Below are 25,222 nucleotides of genomic sequence, written 5' to 3'. Positions count from 1 at the left end.
TTTTTTCTTCGACTTTTGTGGTTGTTTCATCCCCTCATTTATTCTCTGTTTTTAAATCGATAGACCTAAACAAATTACTATGAATTTTCAATATTGATTTGCCACCCTTATTTTCAAATTAATTTGATGAGGTATAAATCCCATCAAAGAGTAATTCATTGTAAGATTCATTTTTGTGATACTACATTATACAAAACGGGTCACATGGTTCACGAGATCATACAATGCATCAGGAATAAAATAACACTGGAGAAATGGTAGTTCTTAATAGGTATATAAACCTTTTCAATAGAATGGCAAAATCAGGCAAATGTATCATCAACCAAGACATAAAGTTTTAGATATCTTGAACAACACAATGGGTGCCCAATGTGGAGCAGGATCCTCTAAGCCTTGAGATCATCCTGGTTTTTGGTTCGTATTCCTCAGTCTTTAGGTTTTTATCTATTATATATGTTGTGTGGCTTTTCGTCGTATTATTGTTTGTGCTATGGTATGGCTTCGTCTATGATTCGTCAACTTATTTGAATTTCCCTTTAGTGCATGAAGTTTATTTCGCCTCTCAGACGTCATGTCATGTTCTGTATAAGCTAGTTTGATTGTTATGATAGTAGAGGGTGGCTGCTTATAAAATGAAAATTTGTTGTATTAAATAGTAATATTTAGTTCAATTTAGGGACAGAAAAAATAAACGTTTAAACATGCGACATGATTAACGAATATGATTTGTGCTCAGTACTTTTCTAAGGTTACCTATAATAAAAAAAACGTCTGATATTTCGTAATTAAAGTCTTAAAATTACTTTCAAAGTTGTATGATTTTAATGTTTCCTTGTCATATTGAAAACTTCAATGTATCATCATTCAGGAGGAAGGTGTCCGACAGATCCAACAAGTGTTTTGACGCTGCAAATCAAACCTTTAAAGCAGCTGACCTGATATGAAGGCATTCTGTTTGGTAGTATCTAAAGTGTGACGGAAATATTTGATTGACATCTGGACAAACGGACAGGCCAACGAACGGACGAACAGGGAGGCGAACAGACTGCTGAGTGGGTATACTAGAAAGTACGTGTATATTACTATAATATTGCACATTTGTAATTAAAGCACTCATGAATAGGAACTCGTCTGACCATTCATGGCGTTTGGAATACTTACATCAAAATAAACTCGTTGTTACTTTACATTTAATTAGATTAATATTCTATGAATGTCTTAAAATGTTGACACAAATAGTCAATTTCAAATTACCAAATTTCTTAAAAATCAAGTTTTTTGGTAGCAGGATCTGCTTTTACTTCCGGAGCACCTGAGATCACCCCCAGGTTTCGTGGGGTTCCTGTTGCTCTGTCTTTAGTTTTCTATGTTATGTTTTGTAGACTGTTGTTTGTGTTTTGGTCGGTTTTCTTTTCTAGCCATGGCGTTGTCAGTTTATTTTCTACTTATGAGTTTCAACTTTGAATATCCCTATGCTATCTTTCGCCTCTCTTCTACGGAATAAAATGATCACCAATTAACCTACATCAAAATGTTTTCATTTCATAGAATTTGAATTTAATTTCTTCAATATTTTGCATTTTGCCAAAATAAATCGGTAATTTGAAAATCTACTAGTTATCAAATGCATGATTTTGCATCATCATTTAGATTACTATTATTATTTTCTTGAGGACACACGTTGTTGTTTAAACATTCAACCAACGAGTTTTCTGTTTACTCATCACGGAATATTTCCTTTTCATTTGTCTTCGATTTGATTTGATTAGACGGTTTTTTATAATCTTGTTTGTGGTTTATTGCCTCCATCTCGTCACAACTGTTCATTGTTTTGTCAGAGTCAACATTATTGTTGACGTTATCCTGTAAACTACTGGTCCCATGCCGAGATTGAGTAGCCTCTCGCACTTTTGCATCATTTACATTTTTTAATTTTGTCGTCTGTGGTTTTTCATACGCATGGCCTTTCATGTCCCTGTCTTTTTGTAGCGGTTGATACACATGAGAATATTTATGATAAGTAGTTTCTTCATCAGACCCGGAAGACGTTTCGGTACCCGGATTAACAGTCATGGCTACTTTATACTCATGGGAATTTGTTTCCCAATTGTCCTGAAGTGTATGGTTTGGATTGAGATATTCTGTATCGTCTGCAACGTCTGAGCTGGAAGAAGAAGCTGGACTGCTTCCCTTATGTGATAATGCTGATGATGGCGTAGCCTCCCACGCTTTTGCATCATTTACTGTTTTTAATTTTGGCGTCTGTGGTTTTTCATACGCTTGGCCTTTCATATCCCTGTCTTTTTGTAGTGGTTGATACACATGAGAATATTTAGGGTTTGTAGATTCTTCATCAGATCCTGAAGAACTTTCGGTACGATGATGAACAGTCACAGCTGCTTCATACCCATGCGAATCTTCTTTCCAATTATCCTGAAGTGTATGGTAAGGATGGAGATATTCTGTATCGTTTTGAGCGGCAACGTGTGAGTTGGAAGAAGACGTTGAGTTGCTTCCCTTTTGTGATAATTTGTCTTTCAACTTTTGCTGTTCGTCTTCTTCAGTTGCAAAACACGCATCAAGGTAACCTGTGTCATCATGTCCAGTGCTTTTTGTGGCAGAGTGATTATCTTGTGGAACAAAATAAGTCTTATCATCTGCTAACATGTTCTCGTCAATTTCATCATAGAAGCCACTATACGGAGATTCTATTACTTGTTCCAAAACAAGATCTCCATTTACTAGCATTTCTTTAGAATGTTTTCGTTTTCTGTATGAACGAAATAAATGACTCAAACCCGTCACAATAACAACACCAACAATACATAGCGTATAAATCAACCATTCCATGTTGGAACTTCCTACAAAGGTCAGAAAAGAAAAATTTATGCATAACACAAAAACAAAACTACAGGTTACGGCTAGTGTACTTATTGTGATGCTTTCGTCATATTTCTGCATTTTCTAGTAAACTATAAATACGTTTCCGCGACCAAAAAAAAATATGTATTGACCGTATTGAGGTTTTTTTCCATCAATTTTTTTTCTACATCATAATCAAGCTGCTTGTCTTGTTAAGTGCCTTTTGATAAAGCTGAGCTAAGTATCGCAATATTTACTAATAAAAGCCTAAAGATGGTCTACCAGACGCATGCACATGAATATAACCATGATCATCAATTTTCAAAATACATCAATGAATAATTTATACAAAGCCAAAATATTCTAAACGTGTATCTGATTTATTTTTGTAAACATAGTCATGTTAAAATATTACGTTTCACTGAACTGGTCTTCTTTATTCTGAATGGCATTTTCGTCCAGAGGCAATGATGAATTAATGTCGACATTAAAAGTATTTTGCCTCTCATAACATGCATAATGTTTCGTGAAATTGCAAGACCATCGACACTATAAAGTATTCTCACGAATGTATAAATTTCAAGTCAAGAAGTTTTAAACATTTTGGAATAATATAAGTTATATATAACTATTAAAAGCACAATATATTATTCAAATATCAAAAACATACCTTATAATTTCATACATAATCGTTTTTTTAAATAATAAATAAAAAAACGAAGAATGTGACATTATTATGTCATTGATCAAGTGCTATTATAGGCCAGTATATGTATCAAGGGTACAATGACAACTGCGTTACAGCGCGTGATGTGTTAAGTGTAAACGGTGTGATTACTTTCATTACAAAACATTACAGAAAAAAGTAGAAAATGGAAAACGCGTATTTATATGAAGTGCACACGAAGTTCAAACTGCGTTTAATTTTTGCATCCGTTTGCATGTATGCTCAGTCTTCACCAATTTGTATTAACATATGTAATTGGACGATCTTTTATTGGTGAGATTTAAAATTGTATTCTGTTTTATCAATATGTAAAGAACAGGCAAATGAATGTAATGTTACCTCCACTGCTAATAGAATTTGGCTCCTTAGTAGTGAAGACATTATTAGGAACATCGGTAATAAGTTTGTCAGTTTCAATTTTTCTCGTCGTAGTAATTTCTACAATAAAATCAACAATATCCGTAATTTCGCTGCATAGAATTATATGTTTTAGAATCATAATTTACATTTGTAAACGAAGCAAATCGCCTTTTCAGAATCTAAAGTATTATGAGTAAATTTTCATTTTTTGTACCTCTACCTAACATACGTCTTTTGAAAATTATCATTGTTAATCTTACCCTTTTGGGTACGCTTATGAGAATGACGACTTTCGGTATGTTTTAATTACAGCTAAATCAAAAAAGAATTAAACTGGCTAAAACCTCAGTTCGATGACCTTTATTGTTTCGTCGTTATTTAGCTGTTGATGTCTTTATTGGTTTTTTTATTTTCATGTTTACAGTGTTTATTTTTTTTTTTTTTTTGTATGTGTCGTTCAGTGTATTTAAAAGCGATTAATTGGAAGATCATTTCTTCAACAATGCGCTTGTACTTCCAATTTTACAACTGCGAAATCTGGATTTGAGTCAGTGATAGTTTAAATTGTAGGTTGAAGTTACCAATGAACAAATAAGAATGATAGGACTTAATAAAGGTACAAGACGGGACGTATAGAAGAATATACAAAATGAGGACCAAAAGAAAAAAGACGCAGAGACGAACATTCGTCAATATGACGGACGAAACTCCTAAAAGGGCAACTAGGGGCGACATGAAGTCTCCAACATAAATAAACTCATTATAGATACTAGGATTAAAACTCTGTTTCGCGTTTCGCCTACAAAAGATTCGTAAGTGACGCTCGAATATAACAAATTATCTACACTCTATAATTATTTGTAAAGTGTTGCAAAATTATCCACAAGTTATGAATTGACGGGTATTGCGGATTGAGATTAATGTTAACATCCAGTGGCAAATAGTTCATGCATGTTCAGGGTGAACCTAGCTTATGAGTGAAATTTGTTAATACTTACTACTGTGTATAACAGCTCTCTCTTGTGTAGTGACATGAACACCAGTAGACAATATGACTGCTGAAGTACTTCCTTCTGAAGAAATACCTATAATAAGATAAATAAAATCCTTCTTATGTACTTTGCAACGATTGGGTTTCTTTTAGAATAAGGTTATTAAACTATTTGGTTAGTGTCCCTTTTTATTTTATCATCACAGGTTTAATGTCTATTGAGTATTTGATTTTGTAACCTCTGTGCAGTGGCGGATCCAGGGGGGTGGAGGTTCCGGGAGTTGAAACCCCCCTTTTTTTTACGATCAATGCATTTGAATGGGGACATATAGTTGGAACCCCCCTTTATCTTGGGTTAGGACCCCCCCCCCCCTCCTTTTATAAATGACTGGATCCGCCCCTGCTGTGTCAATGAAAATATACAATGATACTAACTCGATAAAAACAAAATGTTATTCTATTTTCATTTTGCAATTACTCACTCTGAGTGGATACCACTATTGGTGTACGGTCAGTACTTATAGCGATTGTTCGGGGATGGAGCAACAAATAAGTAATAGACATGTATATCTTCTAAACCCAAGGTTTTAACAACCTCTAACAAAATCAGTCTCGGGCTTATTCGCCTATATTTTGATTCTAATAAGAATGTTTTGTTAAGTTACGGTGTCGATATTTTTTTTTTCAAAATGAACACAATTGATAGGAAAATAACATGAACAACAACTGACGAAATCAGACTTCCGAAGTCACATTAAAATAGGGTTACTGGTTTCAATGCTCAAGATGCCGATTTAATACTCAATTAATGAATTCACCTTAATAACATTAACTATACCAACTTTTCTGCTTCAGAAAGGAATTTCGTCAATAATTGTCTCTTCAGTGATGCTCAGGTACAAAATATTTGAAAATTTAAAGCTTATTAAAATATGAAGAGCTTATAATCCAAAAATGACAAAAACATATAACCTAATTCGGGCAAGGAATCAGAGCTTTGAATGAGGGATATACATTGCTTAATTCAATATAAATTTCAAAATTTTGTAACGGCAAATTTTTATAACACAAAATCTGTATTTTCATGCCAGTACCGAAGTACTGGCTACAAAACTACGTTGACCTGTAAATGTGCATATAGTTGATCTTTGGTCTGTACTGATAGTTATCTCATTGGCAATCATACCAACCACAACACCACTTTATGTATAAAATAAGAAGCTGTGATATGATTAGCAACAAGACAACAATCCACCAGGAACGCAATGGCGTTGTAAAGTACTATAAGTCTGCGTAAGATGTTAATGTCAATCGATCACTACTGAACAATATACAGTTAACAAATGTTTAAAATTACTAAAAGCCATGGTTCTGTATGTTTTATTTAATAATCAAAAGGGAAATATAACATACTTATGCAGTGCCTAGTTAAGGCTATATAAAGCTGAAAATATAGAAAAATATGTTCAACTTGTCAATGCCACAATTGTGCCTTCCTTTCAGTATGAATCACAAACTTTGATTTCTCATGTCGGGAGCAACACGGTTGATGTCATTTTGATTTATCTGTGGATTGAATACTATAAATAGTTTAACATTACCTGCATCAGTAGTATTTTCTGTTAAAAAAGATGTATTTGTAATGCATCCAACCACAGCATCGCAACTGTATGAATATAAAAAGAGTGTTTTTTTTATCATTCTTTTAATTTTGGGTATCATAATTTTCAATGTAATAATCATTCCTTTGAACAAATCTTGGTCTTAAACTTTAATCGTGACAGATCTTTCGGCTAACCATTTCTAAAAAGAAAGGCACTAACTTTCTAAGGCCTTAATTCATACTTTTCAACCTTTCAACGTAGGCGTACAATATTGTAATTATCCTTGCTTATGTTACCTCTACGCTAAATCCGTAGGAGGTGTACTGATTTATACCTCAGTCTGTTTTAACATGGATTGTTTATAAGTTGTATTTGGCTTTGATAAAGCGTTCAGTTAGTGAGAGTACTCTTGGATGGGTATAATGTGTTTTTGTCTGTTAGTAGTTTTTATTTTTATTTTATGTGTTTTAGATACGAGTTTATGAGCCAAGCTCTTTCCAATTGTGTTTACAGTTTGTGCTTATGTTGGTTTTTTACACCACTTCCCTATGTTAAGGGAGGATTGAGCGCACACAAACATGTTAACATCCTTCATGCGCCTATCTGAAGCCAGGAACCTATAATACCGTGGATATCTTGGTTGTAGTCTGCCATGTTTGTTTTTCGTTCATTTTTGTTGTATAAATCATACAATTTATTTTCTCTTTTGAACTGTTTTACATTTTATCATTCTAGTATCATAAACATTATAAGCTTACTGTACGGCATGGATTTTTCTTATTTTCTTTTTGAATGACGTACGATCACTATTCATCTTTGTCATTTTGTCTTAATGGAGAAGTGTCTCATTCGCATGCATGAGGTATTATATATCATATCTTTTTTATATACCTGTGGAGATGATCACAATTACAGGTTGCTATGCACTTGTAACCAAACATATTCTCTTTACATGGTTTACATTGACCCCCAGCTTCAGCACTCGTTCCATTTCTGCATTCTGTCCAAAGAAAAGGTTCATGCTATAATGAATGCAAAATGTAAAGGTTGCATTTCTAACGTACTTTGATAAATATGATTTTTAATGTTTTACAGATAATAGCGATATGTTCCTAATGTCGTAACTACAATCCCGTCCCCTTTTCCGCGAATGAGACCTACCGAATAAGACTAATTACCGGGTTTCTACTAATATGAGCCACACGACGGGTGAAGCAGGATCTGCTTACCCTTCCGGAGCACCTAAAATTACCCCCAGTTTTTGGTGGGGTTCGTGTAGCATTTGTCACTGTTTTCTTGAGAGAAAAAAAACAGGCATGTTTTTGGGGCCCTTTATAGCTTGCTGTTCGGTGTGAGCAAATGCTCCGTGTTGAAGGCCGTACCTTGACCTATAATGGTTTACTTTTATAAATTGTAACTTGGATGGAGAGTTGTCTCATTGGCACTCATACCACATCTTCCTATATCTATGAACTATATTTTTTATCAGTCACAAGTTTCACATGGCACCCAATTGCAAATGGTATTTTAAGAAAAAGTACTTTGTTATTCATATAAATGTACCTAGCAGTCATATATAATCAGGTGCCATTGCACCAGAAGTGATAAAGTCTAATAATTTAGTGACGGGGAAATATTTACTTCATGAAAGAGTTCTTATCGTTTTAATTGTTATTGTTTTATTAGTAAATGCAATTAGAGAGTTGTTATTATTGCATACAATTATGACCTTCATCCAAAAATATGAAACCGAGAAAAGGTCATTTCCTGATGTCAATAGTACCATAGACACTTGTCTCTGTAAAACATATAAAGTTAAGTAAATGTATAAAGGTATATTTAACAGAAACAATTGCTTGAACCGGGGGAAAAATAAAAAAATTTAAAAGATATGATAATATGTATTATCGTCTTTAATGAAAGACATGCCCATGTGCAGTTTGCCGAAGAAAAAAATGGTTGTTTTGTTGATGGAAAGAAAAATGTACAGTAACGTCTAAGATTTTTTCATATTTTGTAAGCGGTTATTACAGTAAAGTACATTTAATAAATTATTATTATTGCTTTTAGATTATAATGATCATTATTATAAGTAGTCAATGCTTTCAATATTTACATCATATTTACATTCGCTTATATTAAAATTTAATGTAGAATTTGGTCCATTTGAATAATTAAATGAAGAGGACGTTAATTTCAGTAACATCATAATGGCAATAATAAAATCAAACACAGTTGGACATCAATATTCCGAAGGATGGTTAAAGTTTGAGTTTATTGTATCATTTTCACGTGCAAGTCAGTAAAACGGAAATTAGACAATGAATAGCAAAATAATAATACATGACGTTCAGGATGGTTTGCATTGTTGTCTACTTGTAACAGGAAACATTTCATTTAATAATTATTAATTTATAAGTATTGCAGTGTTGTCAAAAGTTGGTATATAGATAAATAATAATAATTAAAAGTACTTGACCTCAGATTTTGACAAACGTTATAATGATATTATAGGTTTAATATAGATTGTCATGAGATAAACATCATATTTAGATCAAAGTTTTGATAGAAATATATTAGGAACAAAACAGGGTAAACGCCATCAACATGAATAAGATTTAAAGACATAAAAAAGTTAAACCATACAGTTCATGATAGGATAGATGCTCAACAATAGACGGATGTATATATATAATATGCGCCGATGGTCTTGATGGAGTGTACAGAACAGATTCTGAGAATAATGGTCAAAAAGTGCAGAATAAGTGGTCCAAAAAATAAAGAATAGAAAAGAATAGTGCAAAAAACACAGAATACAGAATAATGTGTGCTTATATATACACACATGTATAGAGAATAATGAGCAAAAATAAAAAGAATAGAGACAAATGACCTAAAAAATTAAAGAATACAGAAATAAAGGACCTCTCATCCAGACCCTCATATGTGTCAAGCTGTGCGACGGTAACAAATCGGATGGAAAATCGTACCGTGTATAAATTTAACAAAAACTATCATATCTGCTACAATTTATCAACACCGTCCGGAATCTACAAATGCTACATCTCCCACTGTCTATATTACTCAGCTCAGCTCTTAATAAAATTGCATATCACGGCTTTGCGATGTCAAAGCTCGAGGCTCGAGGTCTGATATTAACCGAGGTCTGACGATAATTCATCCGATATGAAAAATGACATGTTGTGATCTTTTTATCATATGCTTCAACAATGGAGAGAACAACAGATTAATATATTGATCCTTTTAAGTAGTTCTCAAGTAGAAGTTGAAAAAGTGAAAAGTTTACGGACGACGGACGCAACATGTAATACATCCGATATGAAATCTTTCTAGCATATGTCTCAACAAAGAAAAACAGTATAATATATAATTATATTGACGATAAAAAAAACTTGAGGGATTCTGATATGAAAAAATGTCATCTAATTCTTTTTATCATATACTTAGAGTAAATAACTTATAAATTTTACAGTTAGATAATAGCATTAAATTTACGTGAATACCATATTTTCCGAAACTGTGTTTAGCGGGCTGATATGAAATATTTATCACATGCTTCCGACTATTATCACATGCCTTTCCGTAACGTTATCGCATGGCGGCATTTCGGCATGACTCGGCAAATTCCGGAAAATACACCTCAATGCCACGTTTTCATCATTATGAAAAAAATGGAATTTACGCAAATTTAATGCTATTATCATACTGTTAAAATTATAAGTCATTTGCTGTAAGTATATGATAAATAGAGAATATGATATGGATTTTTCAATATCACATCCGTATCAACCCGAGACATCAATATAATCCCAAGAGCTCTACTCGATGGATTATATTGGTTGAGGGTTGATACAGTGTGTGATATTGAAAAAGCCATATCATATACACTTTATTATATACCTCACATAGATGTTTTTTATGTGACATGACGTCATACAGATTAGGGATTTTGATAAAGCATTTGCAACAGTGACTGACATCGATGACGTGACGTCAAACAGTTTAAGGTGTGATAAAGCCTTTGCAACCGTGACTGATATCGATATCATCACGGATAGCTGATACAGCACGATTGCCATTGACCATATTACACACACAATTTATCTGTATTTACTACTAAGTATATTATAATAATGTAAAATATCAACTGCTCGATACAATATGAAGCCTTTTTGAATTCGCTCGTTGCGCTCACTCGACAGACATCCTGATAATCGGTACATACTAGTTAACAAAAAAAAAAACGATACACGATTTTAGAAATCTATTTTTTTCTTCTTCAGTACTACAGATGAATAACAATAAACGTTAACAAAATGATCAATAATAATATGGAATCAAGAATGAGATGGGCAAAATTGAAAATGTTCAAGACTTCGTCATTTTAAGTTTCCTTTGCCTATATATATCACCCAGCTCAGACGTGAACAGAACTTATCAATGACGTCATAGTGTATGAGGAGAGGTTATTTGAGACGCCACAAAAGTGTGATGAGACGTTTAATATCAGACTTACTTTCTTCAAGTGTAGAATTGTCTAAGGAAGGGGAAAACCATCAACAGATTATCAGGTTTTCTGCGAATAAATGAGGTAAATTTTTAGCCACCGCTCGACACATTGTAGCTCGTGTTTGATATTTTACGATATTAGTAAGTAGAAAATCCGATAATCGATACACATATATAACACTTACGTTTACACACGCCATTTACCTCTTCGTGGTTGTAGCAGCATTTTGTGCTTCTGCAATGAAAATGAAAATTAATAAGCATTATTGAGCTTTCAAAAAAGCTGCACTTGAAGAAAAAGTTATTCTAAAAATGCTATAAAGACTATTCAAGTTCAATGTCTATTTCTTCTGTTACTTTATATATATTCAAAGCAATCTTTACCTAGAAGCTCGTACTAGCTATTGTTTATAATTGTTGAATATATATTTAAATCGTCCTCCTCTGACAAATCTATAGAAACCCAAATCCTTGCCCAATTTAGGATTTAACTGTTGAGTTAAGTAAAGGTGTGCTCGATCGCAAGTATATATTCTACCGACTTTGCAAAAGATGTAGAATTTCATTGTTCATGAACATTGTAGGTACCTTGTTTGCCTTTAATGTCTTTACACGCGTCCAGAATGATAAATTGATCGTGTTTTGCTTAACATGTCGTAGGATATATTTCATACATACCCAGGACGACAACAAATTGAATAATTCATCAAATAAAAAGTCTATTACAAACGTGAATGTACATGTATCAACATAGTCGAATTTTGAATTGCCACTGAACAAATTAAAGAACCTTAGTGATAGAGCGCGCTCACATACCCCACGTCTCCACATTGTCATTGGAGAAATAAAATAAGTGTAAGAAAAAAAAAATTGTATCAGAAAAAAAAAATTGAATCATAATTTCCTGTCAATATGCACATCTACATAGTATGTCCTTATTATCTACACAGTTTCATGAAATTCTGTTGTGTGGTTTGAGAGGAGTTGCGATGACAAAAGGTTGCAGTAGTATATTGGGCAAATAAGTTCAAAGGGGCATAACTCCTGGAAAAAAAATTGAATCGTAATTTCCTGTCGATATGCACATCTACGTAGTATGTCCTTATTATCTGAAAAGGTTTCATGAAATTCTGTTGTGTGGTTTGAGAGGAGTTGCGATGACAAAAGGTTGCAGTAGTATATTGGGCAAATAAGTTCAAAGGGGCGTAACTCCTGGAAAAAAAATTGAATCGTAATTTCCTGTCGATATGCACATCTACGTAGTATGTCCTTATTATCTGAAAAGGTTTCATGAAATTCTGTTGTGTGGTTTGAGAGGAGTTGCGATGACAAAAGGTTGCAGTAGTATATTGGGCAAATAAGTTCAAAGGGGCGTAACTCCTGGAAAAACAATTGAATCTTAATTACCTGTCAATATGCACATCTACGTAGTATGTCGTTATTATCTGAAAAGGTTTCATGAAATTCTGTTGTGTGGTTTGAGAGGAGTTGCGATGACAAACTGTTGCAGTAGTACATTAAAGTAAATAAGTTCAAAGGGGCGTAACTCCTAGAAAAAAAATTGAATCGTAATTTCCTGTCGATATGCACAACTACATAGTATGTCCTTATTATCTAAAAAGGTTTCGTGAAATTCTGTTGTGTGGTTTGAGAGGAGTTGCGATGACAAGAAATAGGACTGACGGACTGACGGACTGACGGACTGACGGACTGACGGACTGACAGACGGACAGACGGACAGACGGACGGACGGGTCAAAAACATTATACCCTCCGCAACTCGTTGCGTGGGGTATAATTAGAATGTTGGTTAGAGGCTGACATTTTGCCTTCAAACATGACACCTATATATATGTGCTTTAAGGGGTTTTAGTTTCTAAGCATACAGACAGTATGGCATTATTCCGATATGATTATATGTTTATTTATACAATCCTCTCTGTCGACGAACCTTCGAATAACGTATGCCTTTTTACCTGTTGACAAGACAGTCAACAACGTTTTCTTTGACGTAGGTATTATGCTGAATTACTCAAAAATGAGAACAAAAATTCCAGCATTATATTATATGAGATATCTTGAAATTCGAATAAATAGTAAAACGGCTTGCCATACTCATAGTATATATATAAGGAGCATTTACTATATTACTGGTTGTAAAAACAAAAATCTTTGGAACGTTCCCTTGAAGGTCAGTTTGTCTCTGTTTAAAGTTATACCGAAATAATAATTTGTTTCTAATACTTCACTACCGCATAAAACAATCTAGAATGTTTCATATGGAACGCCATGACTGCCTTATGTTGATGATCATCATTATATGCAGTGGTCACAGCATTATATGCAGCCGTGAAAGCATTATATGCAGTGGTCAAAACATTATATGCAGTGGTCACAACATTATATGCAATGGTCACAACATTATATGCAGTCGTGACCACATTATATGCAGTCGTAACAACATTATATGCAGTTGTCAGAACATTATATTTAGTGGTTACAACATTATATGCAGTGGTCACAACATTATGCAGTCGTGGTAACATTATATGCAGTTGTCGGAAAATTATATGCATTACATTATACGTGTTTTGTTGGTAAAGGCAATGATCGGTGATCGATGATGATTGATGATAGTGATGGTGGTGGTTCAAATTCGGTAAATTCGTAAATTTTTTATCGGAAATTGCAGAATCCAGTCATAATTGATAATGCCCCGCAAACAAAACGAAACAGTTATTGATAACACCTGCTATTGTCTGCAAATTGGACAGACATTATTTTATCCATTTAGGGGTTATTCATTCCAAGGAAATGATGAAACTAAAAATTGAATGCATTAATTATAGTTCTATTTATCTTAAGAAATACGCACGGCATAATGTAATTTAACAATAATGAATGATAATAATGAAACATTGAATGGCATTTGTATACTGTATGTCTCGAGTTCATTTCATATTGAACAACTATATGCCACTTAGAGTCTTTAGTCAATATTCAGTGCCGTATTTCATATATATACTAGTCAACAAAATAAACGATACATGGCAATGTATTTTCCTTATACAATGAAATTGAATTTTTTGCAATTTTTGTTGTTTCATAATTTATATTTTCACCCAAAAATTCAAAAATCGATATTAGAACTTAAAACTTTAAACTTAAACATGGTCTGCTTAAAATTTTGACTGTCTTTGCAGATATTTGAATACTTAATTCTCATCTTCGAAATTAAGTGCCGACTTTTGTCATCATTTTCCCCAAAATAAATGTGACCCCTATGTGCAATAACACGGTATTTTCTCTCTTTCCAATTTGGTCAGATTCTTTTAATCATATGTATTTGCTTTGCAAATGAATGTTTTTCATTTGATAGTTTAACAGTTTTCCCTATTTGTTATATTATATGATAAATTGGACTTCAAACTTGTGTATCGTTACTTTTGTTGACTAGTATATGTAAGACTCAGATCGACGTTCACCGGGAACCTATGATCGAGGTCCGTTTCTCAAATCATGTGGTGCCATGACTGTACACCAAAACTATTACTGGGAGTCTCCTCTTTTCGATGTCTTATATGATTTGATCATTTGTTCCCACTTTGATCTTTTATTTTATTTTCTCTGAAGTGAACGTTTTGTTTTCGTATAATGCTGTCCAAATATACAAATATTTGTTTTAATATTTTATACATATCACAATGGCTTATGTAAAGGAACAATAAAGGATAAAGCATCCCGTCGCATAGAACGAACTAAAACAAATTAAAAAAACGAACATGGATAAATGACAACCGGTCAACCACAGACAGCAGATTCTGCACTTGGACAGAAATATTTGTGTACATGAAACACGTCGATCCACTCAATCTACATACGATGTCTCATTCCTATCATATTCATATGAAAAAAGGAGATATGGATACACGTTAATGAGGCAGCAACCCAACGACAAAGACAACCGTACAACACTAGAGTCATACAGTCGGTAACAATAGACAGCTATATATACAATATATAAAACTCTGAATTGAAATAAGGAAATTAGAAAGTAGGAACAATTTACCAAGAAATTATTCCACGTCAGGGGCATCTTTAATGTCACTTTATCGTATTTCAATGATTAGTATCATAACTTAACATGTTTATACTTTAAGTATTTAAAAACATATATAATTATGCATTTCTGAACGTTTAATCCCAAATAAACATCTTCAGATTACTCGGGACTGCAATTTAGATATATCATGACCCAGTATTTTTCAAGGAGAACCAAATATCTGTCAGAAGTAAATTATGTATTGCATTTTGGAAACAAATTAATTTATGTTGGTCAGCGATGTCATTCGAAATAGAATTTTAATAAAACATATAAGATTTGCAATATTGTTTTAAAAAATTCATGGAACAGCAATTTGTAGTGCAAAATAACTATTTTATGAATGAAAATCTTTTTTAAGTATATAATTCGGACTATGCAATATATAAAAATCCAATTCCGATTTTTACCCCGTGAGTGAAACATATGCAGGAGATAGAAGCCCACAGAAACAATCAAGATCTACCATCAAAAGTAAAGTTTCTAGATAACGAAACATATTCAGATATGAAATTTTCAAGTTGCAACTTCTGACAAGGATCCTAACATGGGATAGGGAAAACATTTTGTTAGCAAAAATAACTGAAATCCCCAGACTATAGCAACAAGACAAGCTTGTATGTGAGAAGAATTAGAACGCCAATAACAACAACGAGAAGAATTCACAGTAAAACAATAGCTCTCCATTAAGAGACATAATAAGGAGTGGCGAGTTTTGTTTTTGTTGTTGTTGTAGAGTATATATAATTTTAAAACACTAGCCTAGCGCCTGTGTGTTGAGGTGACAAAATTATTGTGCGGACCTTCATTAATATCAAAGAAGTGCTCAGTAAAGAAGTGCTCAGTAACAAATATTATTTCTCTTTTACTTGTAGTTGATTTCATCTGGACCTTAACACAAATTTTAATCAAATCATTCATGCGAAAAATATGGGTCGAGGTGACCAGCTTTTTTCAAGGTCCTTTGTTGTTATCACAGATGTGCGATCTAAAAGATATCATTCCTCTATAACTTGTAGTTGATGAGATTTTGTATTCTAATGCAAAACTTAACCAGAATTAAATTAGGTCGAGGTGACCCAATTTTTTCATGGACATTCGTTACTATTCAAGATGTGCGCACTAATAGTAAATCATTCCTCTTTGACTCGCAGTTTGTTCCGATCTTGACCTTAAAACGCAAAACTTAGGCCGTAAGTTTTCTCAATTGAATTGTTTCATATTTTTCATGTTGGGGTCTTTTATAGCCGACTATACAGTATGGGCTTCTCATTGTTGAAGGCCGTACGGTTGCCTATAATTGCTTACATCCACTTCATTTGAGCTCGTGGATAGTTGTTTCATTGGCAATCATACCACATCTCCTTATTTTTATATAAACCGTGACAGAAAGACAAACAAACGTAGTAAACGCAATATCCACTCCCAAACTCCGTTTTCCGAAGGGATGATAAAGAGATGATGACTATAAATAAAAATGTTAAACTGGGCCTGAAAAAGGGTACATTTTCCTAATAAAAGTTTATATTTTGATATGAGCATCAACTATAACCCAAAAAGATCTTTATCTGAAGTTGTAAAATATGATCGATGCTTTCATATATGATTATATATCTCTTTGGTTAAGGCTGCTGCTCATATTTAGTAGACAAACTGCTTTACGTGCTAAAGCTTGCAAAAGTTGGATACAATTGATGTAAAGTTATATTAAACACCTACAATGAAAGGCTTTAAACTGCATTTTTCATATCTGTTAGATACTAAATCATGTAAAGATGTATAATTCTGAAAATCAAAGCCAAATAATGGCTCTATCATGACATATATAAGCTGGCGAGATATGGGACTTTGGTCTTATAGACAGCTGACTATTTTATTCAAAATGTATTTATGCCATTTAAACTGAACATCGACTATAAAGTGGCACCTAGCAATAGTTCTTCAGTAGGAAATGAACTCGAACCATATAGTATACAAGCTGTCTTTTGATATTTCATTTTTATTAATCATTATTTTACTTACATTATGCCATGTGTATTTCTTAAGACGAACAGAACTAGTTAATGCATTCAATTCTTAGTTTCATCATTTCATCAGAATGAACTACCACTAAATTTATAAAATTATGTCTGTCCAATTTGCAGACAATAGCGGGCGTTATTTTTTCTCTGATAAAGTTTTCAATCGAATTGCCTAAATTACATGACTTCAATAACTGTTTCATTTTGTTTGCGGGGCATTATCAATTATGACTGGATTCGGCAATTTCCGATAAAAAATTTACGAAGTTTACCGAATTTGAACCACCACCATCACTATCATCAATAATCATCATCACTATCACTGATCATCACCATCACTAACAAAATACGTATAATATTGTGACCACTGCATATATAATGTTCCGACAACTGCATATAATGTTACCACGACTGCATATAATGTTGTGACCACTGCATATAATGTTGTACATGTAACCACTACATATAATATTCCGACAACTGCATATAATGTTGTGACCACTGCAATAATGTTCCGACAACTGCATATAATGTTACCACGGCTGCATATAATGTTGTGACCACTGCATATAATGTTGTAACCACTACATATAATGTTCCGACAACTGCATACAATGTTGTGACCACTGCATATAATGTTGTGACCACTGCGTATAATGTTTTGACCACTGCATATAATGCTTTCAAGACTGCATATTATGCTGTGACCACTGCATATAATGTTTTGACCACTGCATATAATGCTTTCATGACTGCATATAATGCTTTCAAGACTGCATATAATGTTGTGACCACTGCGTATAATGTTTTGACCACTGCATATAATGCTTTCAAGACTGCATATAATGCTGTGACCACTGCGTATAATGATGATCATCACCATAAGGCAGTCATGGCGTTCCATAGTTTCAAATATTCAATAACATGGTCTTAGTTTGATTAATCTGGATTTATCTGTATTTGTTTATAATAATAGACTTATGGGTTTTTGACAAGAACATAAAGAATAATCTTCCCCTAAGAGTACTCCAAGTTGCAGTAGGCTAGTTTGGTACCAAATGTTAACTACTAAATAAACTTTCCTCACGAAATGTTCATTAGAATACCTCGAACGGATTTCGTATAAAGCGATCAAAATCAGTATAAGAAAAACATTGCCTTGTTCAATGCTTAAATATAAGTATATTGTCAGTATGTAGAGCCATATGATGAGTGTTTAAATCTGGGTGACAATACATGTAAAGCAATTATTTAAAATAAAGTTTATATTCAATGATCTTACTTCAATATTAGATTCGTAGCTCAAAGGACCATTGGCAAGGAGTTAAGATAGATTGCATCTTAATTTACGAGCTCTATAAACAACGCAACTGTAAGGATGTTGATGTTTTCATAACAGATTTTTTTCTGATCGCAAAAATATATCTTTAATGATGAAAAGATTGAAGCAGGATACATGTATGCTCTAATTTGCCTAATTTTTCATAGGTTAACCTTTTTTGTATTTTTTATTTCTACAGACATCATGTGGTTTAATAAAAAAAAATCTTGGTAAAATCACTCGAAAAGACTCGCAGGTGCATCTATTCTTTTATTCGTTGTTTCTATATTATTTTTCACATACAGTTCGCAAGTACATGAAAATTGAATCTCTTCAATTATTCCCGTAATAAAATGTTTGTTAACATTTCACAATCACTGGAAAGCCTGTCTTTGTTACTATTCAAGATGTTACTTTTCAAATGGGTGGGGTGGGGGTGTTACTTTTCAGTGGGGAACAAATTGCACTTCAAAAGACGAGATGACCAAATCCGATGCCCCGTGTAAGGAGAGTTCCATGCTCTTTGCACATTAAAGAACGCATTCAACAACTCTCCGAGGGGTCAGTAGATGGCCTGTTGCAAGGCAAAGATTCAGTCTCTATCAAACCTACCCTTTTTCAAGGCAGTCAAAATTTCCCAGCCTTTATCCTAGTCGATATACCTCTCAGAACCTTCTTATTGTGTTAATTTGTTGTCGTCCTGAAAATGCATGAAATAATTGCCACTGGACATTAGGCACAATCAATTAATCAATCACATAAGTATTTCGGTTTGCGCTTTGCAGATGAAGGTAAATCCAATAAAGTGCTTCAGGAGAACTAAGTTAATTAGTTTATAGAGTGTTATTTTGATTTACTAGATATTTGAATGAAGTCTTACCCTGTAGTGGCATTTTTGCAAAATGTACCATCAAGTTGTAAAGAATTTCCAATTCCAAATATTAAAATTAATATAACTGTGAACTCCATTTTTTTTATTTCAAATTCAGAATTTGATACATTGATCACCGGAAATGAATTTTATAGAAGTGCTTAAATCATTCAATTGCGGAAGAACAACATGCGTTGTCATTATTTGTTACTCCATTCATTTAATTTTCCGTCCGCGTGCAAGGTGGTTATTCTACTTTGTATGGTTATTGTATGAAACTGAACATGGAAAAAATCGTTTCAAAAAGCTTTCTTTTCTTATTGCATAAGACTATAATGCAACCAAGCATGCCATATTGGACGGCGATTTATTTTCGCGATTTTCTGCAGTAAATTTTATATGGCTTGATATAAGAAGAGATGCAAGTTTGATATATTCACTAACATCGTTTTTTTTTCTCCTTGCGCAAGTTAGAATGTTACAGAATTATTTTTTCTATATATGTGAGTATTCGTGTCTTGTTGTATATTCTTTTCGTGTTTAATTGGGATTTGTCAAATTCAAAAGATGTCGACCCTTTTGAATAATGTAACAAGATACACACTTTCTATATAGTTATGCCAATATTATGCATTCACAGAGATAAAAAAAACCGTTTTCCGACTTATTTGATCAACAAAAGTTATTTAAGTTGCAACTCCTTCGTGCAATATTGACTTTTAGACTGTTGTGACTGTTCATTATACCTATTTGGTTTTTGTGCAATCAAATCTTAATTGTCTTTGGATATCACACCTTTTGTTCTCTGGCAAACCGGTGGAGATTTGTCCATCAACATAGTGTGCTGGACGCACTGATATTAAATCAAGGAAAAATGACAGTTTATTGCGCACTGAATCGGTATCACAGCTGTATAACGGTATAACATGTACTATGTATAAGCTAATAATTTCAGGAATTATCCATTTAATATGAATAAGAAGATGTGGTATGAGTGCCAATGAGACAAATCTCCATACAAGTCACAATGTATAAAAAGTTAACAACTATAGGTCAAAGTACGGCCTTCAACACGGAGCCTTGGCTCACACCGGACAGCAAGCTATAAAGGGCGCCAAAATGACTAGTGTAAAACAATTCAAACAGGAAAACCAACGGTCTAATCTATATTAAAAACAAGAAACGAGAAACACTTATGAACCACACTAACAAACGACAACCACTGAACAACAGGCTCCTGACTTAGGACAGATGCATAAAAATGCAGCGGGTTTAAACATTCTTTTTGGCTTGATGTACTTTTTTGTGATAATTATGATTATACTGTTTTGTTCAATCATTGTGTCTGGGATTAACATTTGTAGCAGGATTTGCTAAACCTTTCGGGAGCAGGTTTTGCTTACCCTTACACCGTATATCAACCCTAGTTTTTTTTGTAATGTTTGTTTTTCTGACAGTCTTACGTTTCTATGTAGTGTTTTGCAGACTGGTGTGTGTCTTTTCGTTGTTATTTGCTATGATTTGATCGGCCTCTTGTGAGTCTTGTTTCTCTCTGAGGTATCTTCCGCCTCTGTTTTTGTTTAGTATTGGTTTCATTTGCCGGCGGTTTTTTTTTATGTTTTATTCGTGTTTTATAGAGTCAAGTGTACTTCCTAGACTAGTTATGTTGGACGTTCCTAAATTTACCTGTTATTTCTTCACTGATTAAGAAAAATGATTAAGATTAATTAGTGAAAGGGTGAAGATCTCAATATAAAAAGGTTAAGCATCGCCACATATTCGTGTGATAGTCCTAAGTCAAGAGTCTCGCCACTGGTTATCTTTTATTGTATTATTATAGCTATCATTTAGGGAGTTTAGGAGGGTCTGGATGGGGTTCTTCATTTTCGTATTCTTTAATTTTGTATGCCATTTTTCTCTTTTCTTCATTGTTTGTGTTCATTATTATCTATTCTTTATATCTTAGCACCTTTATTCTTTTTGTTTTCACCATTATGCTCTATTCTGTAAAGTCCTACCAGATCCACATTTAGTGTTGATAGCAGATATTTGATAGTCTCAATTAAATTGATAATCGCTATTTTTCTTGACTAGGGGGGAATACTGTTAACAGTTCACCATATTGCATAGACACTTGTCAATTGTTGAAGACAGTTTGTTAACTTCTAGATGTTTTTGTCGTTGGATTGCTGTCTAATTGGGGGATACTCTAAATAACTTTTTATTCAGGCATTTAAAGCATGAACCGTTTCTTTAACTTTTCTTTATTCAAATGTAAACTAACGAGAAAATAATTTTTAAATAATTTTTAATAATGTACATTTAACATTAAATTAATTTTTAAAAAAAATTAAAAAAACATTTCACCATAAAATACACGAATTCTTCCAGTTTATGCTTCTCGGGTACACTTTATTTAGGCTAATTTGTTGCAAAAACAAAATCGATAAAAAATAAAGAACAAATACATTGCATATATGCCGCCATCTTTCATGTAAACAGAAATAATAAATTCAAACAAAGGATTTTAGTTTATTGTCAAACAGATGAGATACATATATTGTAGGCTCTCCAAAATAACAGTGACTATGTTGTAATCGCGGTCATATTTATGAATTTCCACGTGGTTTGCAAATAATGAACTTGTGGGTGTGGTCATAGAACATTGCCCATCTTCTTCTCATCGATTTAGCCCTGTAAGGAATTGAACAAGTCTTGGAATAGAGGTTAAAGACGTCGCTCAGATCATTCAAACCTGGACCATACCATCCGGACCAAGAACCATTAAACCAACGTATCTTGTATGCTAAAATCCGTCCTTTTTCGATCATCTGGTCAACCATATCTAAGCCAGCTGGCCATCGACAGTCCCTGGTCGGACCGCGTGTAACTTCCGTGCACTTAGCCTACAATATAAATATATATTATCAAATAATTATTTCTGTGACTGCATCTTACGATCCTTTACGACAGATAATTTAGCTAATCTGCAATCAATTTCATCTTCATGCCTAATATATCATGTACTGTGTTACAACTCTAGATTCTACTGACGAGGAAAGGTAACGCTAGGCCACCGAAAGCTGAATTTTAGTTCAGTCTAGGTGGCCGAGTGGTCTAGAGCGCTGGACACAGTGCAGGCGGTGTTGTCTCGATATCTCAAATTGTAGTGCTGAGTAATTGTGTATATATATATATATATAAATTTGAAAGAGGTCTACTTTCATTCTTCAATATTTTTCATCTTTGTTTTCAATCAGTTCATTTTTTTCATCATGTGAAATATATATTTCTACGGTATTTTAGTTTCTATTAAGTTTTATTTAATAGTTCACGTTGACATTGTGATAAAACTATTTTGCGCCATATATATGTTTTATTGGTATTGTTCGCATTGAAAACGTAAATACATACGTAAGAGTTGTTGAAAGAAATATGATAGATATTCCCAAATAAATTTAATCAATTAAAACAGTCAGATATATTTTTGAACCATACGAAAACTGAATTGATGATTGTTATTTGCTTAACGTCCAGTAGGAAATATTTCATGCATGTTCATGACGAGAACAAATAAACAATAACTACAAATAGGTAGGTCATGTAATACGTGTCGATCAGGGTTAAAGGGTGAGAAATTTGGAATGTCACTGTAAAATGAGGATATATCCAAGCACCACTGATGAATCTTGTATATGTAGACGAAACGCGCGTTTGGCGTACAAAATTATAAACCTGGTATCGATATAGACAAAAAACAATCCTTGCAACAGGTCACCTACTGACCCCTCAAATGAGGGTCTGGATGGGGTTAAGGAAATAGAGAATAATGGCACCAAGAAATAAAGAATAGAGAAAAATTAGCAAAAAAATATAAAGAATAGAGAATAATGGGGTGCAAAAGAATAAAAAATAACTAAAAAAATAAAAGGATTAGGTAATATAATATTGATTTCAGAAATGAACGGTTTACAGAATAAAGAAATCATTTAATTACAGAAAGATATAATTATAGTAAACTTATTTTCATGACATTTTCGCAGAAAAAGCATTATTTTTAAAGATAAAGAAAAATGCCTTAAAGATTTAAAGAATAAAGAAATCAAGGACCCCCATCTAGACACTCTCAAACAGTTGTTGAAATAGTTTCTTAACGTATAGAGAGCGTGGTATTCTCTCTATACATGAGGGATCGGACTTATAAACGTCTCCATCCCGACCAGGCGCGATAACTGAAAGTGGTACGACTGTTCTTAGACATCATACACTGGAATCCGCTAGTATTACGCTACACTAAAAGTGTAGTCGTCAGCCGAGAACCAGCTTAAGACAATCATTCACTCAGACGAATTTGAAATGTACGTTCCTATTAGACCTTATGTAGCGATGATCGAGATAGAAAAAAATGCATGGACGATTGCTTGAAAGTTTTACCAAATTTTTACTACCCCTCCTTTTCAATTTGAACCACCTTGTCCCTTTATTTCATAAATTTCTTGATTCCTCAATTGTGGAAATTTCGACGAAATCAAAATCATGATAACATACGTACACTTTGCATATGTATGTGTTAACCCTTGGATAGTTTAACTTTAAACTGCAGAAGGAGTTAGCTCGACAAACCATGATGTATTACACGCATAATTTGATAATAAACCATTAACAAAGTTCAACATCCTGCATGTCATTTATGAAAGATTTAAGGAAAACATAAACATAAATATAAGTAGAATTTAGGCGGACGAACCAAAAACCCTGCATGCTATTTTACAAAAAATGACAAAGTCCAGCATCTTGTCATTTGTTGCAAATTTAAGAATATCAAAATCCTGATAACATGCACACTTTTAGTATATGTACCAACATCATACTTATAACATAAATTCTAGTTTAAAAACTGACCGAGGATTTAGCCCGACGAACCATAACATCAATATTGGACGGAAGGACGGACGAACGGACGGGTGGGCAGGGTTATAACAATATGCCCCGACATCTTTTGTCACGGACCATTACACTGTTTGTCCTTCATCGAGTATAGCTATATAGATTTGGAATTCGGCAAATGACACAGACAAATGTCTTTTGACGAGGACCGCATTTTTAAATATAGATATCCTTTGATTGCTGTCTCGTTGAACAAGATTTGGGTTTATTCTACATAAATTTTTGACAAAGAATTCGCGAATTCAAAATGTTAAGATCATTGAAATACAAATATTGTACTCAAAATCAGTCGTTGTACTTCCGAATATATTTGATACCACAACGAAATAAGCAGTGCAGAAAGCAGCATATACAAATAATTGTTCACATTAATTCAATGCTAAACAGATAACAAAATATGCTTGTCCACAAACTAATAAATCCCGTTAAAGTGTAAAACCAAAATAAGCGACAGAAGCAAACACATTTTTTTTTCATTTAAAAATATATACAAACAGAAAAAGTAATTAAAAGCATGCAGTTATCAACAAACCTGGGTTTTAACATTATAGATTATCCCATCTCTTCTGCGAGCTAAAACAAAAGCTATACAAGTTAGCAAATATATCGCCGAGGTCGAAAACATTGTATAAATGTGCACGAAGTAGACAGTCAGTTATTTTAAATATATTTAATTTATTCAATTTGGCTTTTATACCTTAAAAATGTTGAAAACAGTGCGTAGTTAGTAAGGAAAAGGAAGAAAAACAGGATAAACGGACATGTCTGTCGATGTGCGTAGTTATTATATAAGTTATTTGTCTTTTCAAATTTATGTTGTGTATGCATACATTTTTTTATATCAATTTCAACCTGATATTACTATAACACATGTGTTATAGTAAACT

General features: G+C 33.3%; 2 protein-coding genes across 2 annotated transcripts in view; both read right to left on the bottom strand.

Annotated features, from left to right (window-relative positions):
- The window catches only part of LOC127710652 (septin-2-like), a 635,810-nt gene that overhangs the window by 258,655 nt on the left and 351,933 nt on the right, over positions 1-25,222 (bottom strand). The gene's annotated exons all lie outside the window — the stretch shown is intronic.
- Positions 965-19,513, bottom strand: LOC127710657 (uncharacterized). The gene is made up of 7 exons (XM_052216614.1): positions 19,398-19,513; positions 11,260-11,309; positions 7,436-7,544; positions 6,542-6,606; positions 4,948-5,034; positions 3,929-4,027; positions 965-2,861 (listed from the first exon to the last, which is right to left on the bottom strand). Exons 1-7 carry the CDS (start codon positions 19,484-19,486, stop codon positions 1,717-1,719), a joined length of 1,644 nt encoding a protein of 547 aa, XP_052072574.1. The 5' UTR covers positions 19,487-19,513; the 3' UTR covers positions 965-1,716.

Source organism: Mytilus californianus, unplaced genomic scaffold (assembly GCF_021869535.1).
Source record: "Mytilus californianus isolate M0D057914Y unplaced genomic scaffold, xbMytCali1.0.p SCAF_8, whole genome shotgun sequence".
Lineage (NCBI taxonomy): Eukaryota > Metazoa > Mollusca > Bivalvia > Mytilida > Mytilidae > Mytilus > Mytilus californianus.
Note: the sequence above shows the minus strand (reverse complement) of the source record. Positions and strands in the feature narration are given on the sequence as shown.